Raw genomic sequence first — 8,253 nt, 5'->3', positions numbered from 1 at the left:
TTCAGACTTTGGATCACAGTCACTAAATTCTACAAACTACTCTTATCATGCACACTTCCTTGAATTTCAAGGAAACTAAACTTATAAAACCTACTCCTTTGAAAAGGCTATAGGGCTAGTTCAACTAGTAGTATAATCTCCTCCTATTGCACGAGTGAATTTTATATATAGTCAAAAGAAAGATAATGATGAGAGACATGATGTCCTTGACAAGGTAGGCTTGAATTGATTAAAGCTTTAAACCTATGACCTTGCCTTTGCTTAATCAATGAAGGTGGCTGAGTTGTGACCTAGCACCACATACCCATTAGCTATTATAAGACTCTACTTGTAGAACACCCATTTGATTCCATGTTCTTCTCTTTCTCTAGGTGTTAACCTACCAAAATAATGGCGGCATTGTTAGAGTAATCATACTCCCATCTTTTAGATATTATAAATGTGTCCACTAAATGGAAGGAGCATTTGCCTTAATTCCTTTGATTTAATATACTAATTAAGGTCATGATTAATAGGGTATTGCAGGGGACCAATGACCAACTTAATTCCCTTATGTGTGTGTTGTAGTTTGTTCCACTATGCAAAACAAAGTACAACCTTTACCCTAGATTATTTTTTAATCTTGATTTTTTTGTCCCTTAGTATTTTTTTTACATTTTAATAATATATAAATTAACGATTATAATTATATTTAATTTTATCTTATTTTTAAAAAATTTTTAAAATCCCTTTTAATATTTAATAAAATTTAATATCTTTAAAATAAGTGTAATTGAAAATTCAATAAAAAATTATTTAAGTAAATAAAATTTATAAAATTAAAAGTATATTGATTAATAACAATTCTATTCTATTTGTATATAGAATTGGTGAATCTTGCGTTTTCATATTAAAATGTTAATTTTATCATAATACAATAAAATTTATATATTTAATTTTTTAAATTAAATAAATATAAACAATTTCATGACAAATCATCCATAAGTCAATTTGAGACTATAATTATTTAATTGTTTACATTGTTGCATGTAAAAAAAATAGAAAATTAAAATTTTAAATTAATTGAATTCGTTAAAATAATTTAATTATAATCAAATTACTCAAATTTTATATACTGAATATATAATTTTGAGGGACCCAGGCCATGATCAAGTTTGATCTTTGATGAATGACGGACACGTCATAGCTCTTACGTGTCAAAAACCTTATTATTAATAAAGAAAAGTGAGATTAGAGATTTGACCGAAATAAGCAAACTTGCAATTTGTGGGAGAAAGGAAAGCTCCTTTTTGCTCAAGCTAAACTAAAATAATTAAAAAATTATTTTTTTAAAATATCAGAAATAATATTATAATTATAATTATTATAAAACGGAAAGAATATTAACATGTGATAAATAATATCAATATCATAATTATTAATTTAGACATTAAATTTAATTAAATTATTTTTAACTATTTAGAATAAAAATTATTAAATCGTTTATTAATTATTATTTATTAAGTTATTAGGCATTCTAATGAGCTTAACTGTTCTATAAATTTTGCATTTGTAGCCCTTCGATTGTAATTTCCTTGCTAGTAAAATTGTGAGAGGTGAAGGTAATTTAATAATATTTTTTATTATTTTATTTGAAAATAATATTTTCAATTAAAAAATTAGTGATTATCAATTGAGAATTATCCTTAATAGTAGGAAATAGGAATTGCAAGTGGGAAAGTGTTGGAAAGCAAAGCAGTCAAAAGATGTGGAGATTCCAACGGCCAAAACCGAAAAAATAAAAAGCACAATCCACGTGGGAAACGCATTACAAAACCACATACGTAAGAGCGCACAAATCGATTAATTAATTAATCTAATACAAAGTTTTGAAAAAACGAATGGAGAGAGACGGCCAATCAGTGTCTTAGAATCTTGTAGTGGGACCTACAAAGAAGAAATACATTTTCTCAAATCGAAATCCAGTACGTGTCATGTCAGAACACGTGGAACGTGTGAATCCTTAAGGGAAAGCAAGGGTTGGTGACGTGGCAATTACTTTTCATAGGATTTGGATCCTCTTTAAAGTAAAAACACAAGTGCTTATTACCCACGACGTAAGGCTAATTTCTCGTCTTGCCCTTTTGTCTCCCCACTCTGCCTCTTTAATTCTTCTTTTTTATCAAAATAATTATAACTTTTTTTAAGAAAAATAATATGGCTTTTCTCATCTTGGACATTGAATTTAAAATTACTAAAAAATAGTGTGGTAATTTATTTTCCCTTCTTACAAAAAAAGAATAGTCATACATAGTAGAAGGTAATAATTTGAACAGTAGATATATCTTAAAAATGCAATAATGGAAGAGATTTTGATGCAATTGGATAAAAACCCAGTTGAAATAAGAGGGGTAGGTGGTGGATATGGACAATTGTGAACAAATAAATAGTATTTTCTTTTCTGGGGTGTGTCATCTTTGGTCTGGTATTTTAGGATCAACAAGGATCTGAAAGTGGGATCCACTTCCATTGTTTTGTCTAAATCACAAGATCACAAATTGTTGAATAGCAACCTGTACATATTCATGTTTCCATAAAGTGTAAAAATAGTCAAGTCCAATCTTTTTAATCCAAACATGTCCACATGCCAATGCCATCCCCTATAAATTTGCTGCACATTACTCATCAGTCAACACCACCATATTGCTAACCTCAAGAATAATATTAATTTAATTTTTCTATATTAATGTAAAGAGGAGGAATCATCCTAGAAACTTACTTAATATTAAATTTTAAAGAAAAATTAGTCAAGAAAAGCACCTAATATTATAAAGAAAAAGTGGGTTTTTGATTATATCTTTTTTCTATATGTTAATGAGGTCCTCTCTTTTCCACTATTGTTTTTTTCTTCAATAAAATCATAGTGGAAACAATGATTTCTGTTGTTCTAATTGGTATGCTTCAAATTCATTTGAGATCAAATTTTGGATTTATTGCTGTCAATTCAATGATTTGGAGAACAACTTTTTCTTCTATTAATCAATTCTTTCTCAATTTAGATTCAAGTTAAATCTTGATGTGTTCTTTTCTTCCTTTGTTATCAGTTGCTCATTTCATACATTCAGTCTAACTAAACTCCACATTTCTAGCATATCCACTTACTTCAATGATTTTGCAGCCATTGATTTGTGGAAAACTTGGATCCTATATTAAATTTCTGCCCACTTCTGCTTTGGAAATTAATTACAAAAAGAAAAAAGAGTAATGAATTTACAGTAACTTCACATGGTGTACCAAGGTTAATATAACTAAAATTGACCAGGTCAGCCCCATGAACATTCATGACTTTTCAAAATTAAATAATTTCTTCTGATATAAGATAATGATACCCTTTTCTTCCTCTCGTAAAACTAAACAAGAATCTATTCATATAATTGCTTCTCCTTTGTCTCTTCTCCTTGCTTACTGCCATATTTACAGCAATCCTTCACATGTGAGCCATTTTTATACCTTGAATATTTTCATCTTCTCTTGTATCCTTGCTTTCCTTTTACTCATTCTGCTTCAAGACTGAGATAGATGTAACAGTTTGCAGGTTTGCAGAAAATAGATTCTTGAGGGTTGTGATTGGAATACAGAAAATGTTATTGCAGAGAACTTTCTGGGTGGTTCTTGTATTCATCACAGGACTTGCTGCTGCTAATGTGCATCCTGTGGAAAGTAGACCACATCGGATTCTTTTGGATACAGATGTTGATACTGATGATTTTTTTGCTCTTTTGTACATGTTGAAGCTTAACAGATCAGAATTTGAGTTGGAGGTCAGAAATTTTACAGTTTTGAATCATGATTGTCCATTGCAAAAAAGATTCAGTGACTCTAGTTATCATCTTTGGCACAGGCAATTACTATCAATGCAAATGCATGGACTGATGCAGGGCATGCCGTGAACCAAATCTATGACATTCTTTACATGATGGGCCGGGACGATATAGCAGTTGGAGTGGGAGGCGAGGGTGGAATACTAGAAGATGGTACTATGCTCCCAAATGTTGGTGGATATCTTCCATTAATTGAGCAGGTGAGTTCAAGCTAGCATCCTCTTTCAATTTAAGAAGAAGAAGAGGAGGAAGAAAGTTGCATGCTTGATTACTAACATGTTGCCAATGAGGAATTTTATTGATATCTATGGATATTGAATAGGGAAATTCAACAGCAGGAGGCTGCAGATACAGACAAGCTATTCCTGTAGGTCTTGGAGGAAAGCTAGACATTGATTCCAACTATGGCCTAAGGAAAGGTTTCCTACCGCAGGTATGAAACTGGAGATATCTTGTGTCATGTTCTTGGTTCATATCAGAATTTTCTGGGGAACGAAACCAGGAACTTTCTGGTTCTGCAATATGTTTGTCTGAGATGTATTGATGAGTACCCAAATCAGTCTTAATTAAAGTTTTGCTTTGACAGACTGATTCAGATGCTCATCATTTGAACTGTCATTGAACTATATGAATATTCATACCCCAGGAAAATAGTTGAATCACTTGGTCAATTGATTAGGATATTCTTGAAGTCCTCTGTGTTATAATATTTACAAGAAGCTCACAGATTCTGTTCATAAACCAGGGCAGCAGGAAATATTCGCCTCTTCGACAACCTACTACCCAGCAAGTGCTGATAGATAAAATATCTGCAGGTCCTATTGCTGTGATCATAATAGGGGCTCATACAAACTTTGCCATTTTTCTTATGAACAATCCACACCTGAAGAAGAATATTAAGCATATATATATAATGGGAGGTGGCGTGAGGTCTCGAAACCCAACCGGCTGTTGCACACAAAACTCCGGCTCATCTTGCCAGCCAAGACAGTGTGGTGACCATGGAAATCTGTTCACAGACTACACTAGCAATCCTTACGCGGAGTTTAACATCTTCGGAGATCCTTTTGCTGCATATCAGGCAAGCAACACATTGAAACTATCTAGGAAACTATGATCCTTGGCAAGTTTATCCAATTATGAACACCAAAGATTGCCTGCAAAAGGCAGTGACATCAATGCTTTTATTTTCAGGTGATCCATTCTGGAATACCAGTCACCCTGGTGCCCCTGGATGCAACAAACACAATTCCTATAAATGAGGATTTTTTTAAGACATTTGAGAACAGCCAGCATACATATGAGGCACAATATTGCTTCCAATCCTTGAAAATGGCTCGTGATACTTGGTTTGATGACCAATTTTATACGGTATTTTCTTTAAGATGCTTCTTTGTCTCATTGTCTTATGTAAGTTCTATTCTCAAAAGTATAATCTAGTAAACATCTTGCAGAGCTATTTCATGTGGGATTCATTTACATCTGGTGTAGCAGTTTCTAGCCTGCGTAATTTGCATAACCAAAATGAAGAAAATGAGTTTGCTGAAATGGAATATATGAACATAACTGTAGTCACTTCAAATGAACCTTATGGAATATATGATAGTTCAAATCCATTCTTTGATGGCCGTAGAGTTCCAAAGTTCAATCTAAAGAAAGGTGGAGTTCACAGTGGACATGTTCAGACAGGCCTCCGAGATCCATTCTGCATTGTACAGAATGGGAAGGGAAGATGCCAGGTGACTAATTAAAACATAGACCTCTAAATGCTTGTTTTCTTTGAGCTTGTTAAGGTTGTAGTATGAAGATTTACCTGATGTTTTACATTCTTAAAAATTTTCATATATCTTGAACCTTTTGTTCCACATAATGATGACAGGATGGCTTCACAAAGGAGGTGACAGGTGCAGAGGGGGTAAGAGTTCTCGTCGCCACGAGAGCAAAACCTAATCCAGACACTAGTAGTGAACTTGACAGAGCATATTTCAAGAGTTTCTTGGATGTAAGTTCATTAAGTTAACAACTGCTTTTAGTTATTGGATGCTTGATGTGCTGAGAAGTGAGAAACTGATGAACTTCTTTATGCAGGTTCTAAATCACCCTCAACAAACTGGGAGGTTCAATTTTACAACACAATTTCCAAATTACAAAGAAGTTTATTACAAACCAGATTTCGGAAGCAAGAAACAGGGAAAACCTGTTGTGTTTGACATGGATATGAGTGCTGGAGATTTTGTAGCTCTCTTCTACCTTCTTAAATTACCTGTAGAAGTGATTAACCTCAAGGTAAATGTGTATCTCATTTTCTAGCTAAAATTAGAAGCATAACATAATTTGGAAACCAAGCTATTCTGCCTCGTTGACAGGACAAAAAATTAATTGAATTTGCAACCTGCTGCTATTTTCCTCCAGGCCATCATTGTAAGTCCAACCGGCTGGGCGAATGCTGCAACTATAGACTTAGTTTATGATTTACTGCATATGATGGGTCGTGATGATATTCCAGTTGGTCTTGGAGATGTATTTGCTGTCAACCAGTCTGATCCAATCTTCTCAGCTGTTGGAGACTGCAGGTATGTTAAGGCCATTCCACATGGAAGTGGTGGATTTTTGGATTCAGACACCCTATATGGACTTGCACGAAATCTGCCACGAAGCCCCAGAAGGTACAATTGTATTGTTGGTGATATTCTGTTTTCTGCTTGAACAGTCTAGGGCTCAAATTTGTTTTCTCTTACAAAGGTATACTGCAGAAAACTCAGTAAAATTTGGAGCCCCTCGTGACACGGACCATCCACAGCTTAGACAGCCTTTAACACTTGAAATTTGGGATTCCATAGTGGAAAAATTGGAACCAGGATCTAAGATTAGCATATTGACCAATGGACCATTGACTAATTTAGCAAAGATTATCCAGTCAAGGAAAAATGCAAGCTCTGCGATTCAGGTCAGTGGACTTGTCAATTCAGAAATAGCTGTTAAGACCTCCTGGAAACATATTATCTTCAAAATGTCCACAGTTAGCTACATTGCAGTGAATTTAATATAACACATTAAATTCGTCTTGAATTTCATTGCAGGATGTGTATGTTGTTGGAGGACACATTAGCAGCAGCAATTTGGACAAGGGAAATGTGTTGACCATCCATTCTAATGAATATACAGAAATGAACATGTTTCTTGACCCCTTGGCTGCAAAGACAGTTTTTGAGTCACCCCTAAACATCATACTCATTCCAATCAACGCCCAACGCAAAACAAATTCATTTTCCAAGATCCTGCAAAAGTTAAGGAAGACAAACAGGACACCAGAGGCATCGTTTGCCCTCCGTTTGCTGTCAAGGCTTTACCGGTTGCAACAAACTCATCACAGATACAATCACATGGTAAAGTAAATAAATAAATATGGCAACTAAACTAAGTTCTGTTAGTAACATGTCTTATCATCAATGAATATCTTGATTCTTGGCTTTTCCTGCTTGCTGCTTTTCCTGCTATTACAGAATGATGTTATTCTGCAGGACACATTCTTGGGGGAAATTCTTGGTGCAGTAGTCTTGGCTGGGGACTCCTTGCTGAATCCAATCTCGCGAATGAAGCCCATTAAGGTCCTGGCTGAAGGTGTTGAATCCAAAGATGGACAAATTGTGGTGGATGAAAAACAAGGAAAATTAGTGAAAATATTGGAAAGTGTAGACCCTGTAGCATATTATGATCTTTTTGCAAAGCAATTGGGAGTTAAGAAGCAATCTGCAGTCATAGGAAGCTTTGAGGAGCAGAGGAGAATGTGGAGTTTACAACCAAGTTCTAGCAATCATAATAATGGATTAAACTAATTATTCTTACAACAGGAAGTTACTTGTTTTCTCCAGAATGTACAGAAGTTTCGTTCTTGGCAATAGAAACTTTCAAGGGACTGAAATATCATCTAGAAAGCACTGACTGTACTTTGTGTTTAGCTCTATGAAAGAAAAAGGATAGCTTAGGAAACATGAACACATACCGTTGAAAAGTTGCTTCTGTCTTTCTCTTGTTGGAGGTAAATTGTTTGTAATCCCACAGTTCAACGTTAGAAATGTACGACCTGTAAACACTGAAAAAATATGAAGATGTCCATGAATGGCCTGATTTTTGTTTAATGCAGAAAGATCTTCAGCTAAAAATTTCTCATATCCCAGTTCTAGCAACATAGGACATAACTGTCTAAAACAGTATTGAAGTGTTAACTCTTTCTTTACCTAAGATTTTAGCAATTTCTTACCTCATAAATGTATTTTCAACATCAGTAATAAAGAAAAGAAGAAAAGTTGAGTTCCAGATTGTTCTTTTTCCCATTTCTTTTTCAATAGGCATGAATCAGTAATAAAAACCAGAATCTGTTGACTCATAATGT

The 8,253-nt window shown here is 34.0% G+C and overlaps 1 protein-coding gene across 4 annotated transcripts; it reads left to right on the top strand.

Moving 5' to 3' along the window:
• The first annotated feature begins 3,033 nt into the window (after nt 1-3,033).
• On the top strand, nt 3,034-8,030 carry LOC110611793. 4 transcript variants are annotated; one of them, XM_021752274.2, is made up of 13 exons: nt 3,056-3,472; nt 3,568-3,800; nt 3,881-4,060; nt 4,183-4,293; nt 4,606-4,941; nt 5,055-5,231; nt 5,315-5,599; nt 5,740-5,862; nt 5,949-6,146; nt 6,273-6,526; nt 6,603-6,807; nt 6,941-7,246; nt 7,382-8,030. In XM_021752274.2, exons 2-13 carry the CDS (start codon nt 3,621-3,623, stop codon nt 7,694-7,696), a joined length of 2,670 nt encoding a protein of 889 aa, XP_021607966.1. In that variant the 5' UTR covers nt 3,056-3,472; nt 3,568-3,620; the 3' UTR covers nt 7,697-8,030. The 4 variants fall into 4 exon arrangements, 3 of the variants coding, with proteins under 3 accessions (XP_043811103.1, XP_021607966.1, XP_043811102.1); XM_043955167.1 differs by having other exon boundaries at nt 3,057-3,800; XM_043955168.1 differs by lacking the exons at nt 6,941-7,246; nt 7,382-8,030 and having other exon boundaries at nt 3,040-3,800; nt 6,614-6,783.
• The last annotated feature ends 223 nt before the right edge of the window (nt 8,031-8,253 follow it).

The sequence above is a fragment of the Manihot esculenta genome, chromosome 3 (genome assembly GCF_001659605.2).
Source record: "Manihot esculenta cultivar AM560-2 chromosome 3, M.esculenta_v8, whole genome shotgun sequence".
Classification (NCBI taxonomy): domain Eukaryota; kingdom Viridiplantae; phylum Streptophyta; class Magnoliopsida; order Malpighiales; family Euphorbiaceae; genus Manihot; species Manihot esculenta.
Note: the sequence above shows the minus strand (reverse complement) of the source record. Positions and strands in the feature narration are given on the sequence as shown.

Coding starts and splice junctions, on each gene's coding strand:
- LOC110611793 (XM_021752274.2), top strand. CDS start 3,621: ATGTTATTGCAGAGAACTTTCTGGGTGGTTCTTGTATTCATCACAGGA. Junction 4,061..4,182: donor ATCTTCCATTAATTGAGCAG/GTGAGTTCAAGC, acceptor GATATTGAATAG/GGAAATTCAACAGCAGGAGG. Junction 4,942..5,054: donor ATCCTTTTGCTGCATATCAG/GCAAGCAACACA, acceptor TTTTATTTTCAG/GTGATCCATTCTGGAATACC.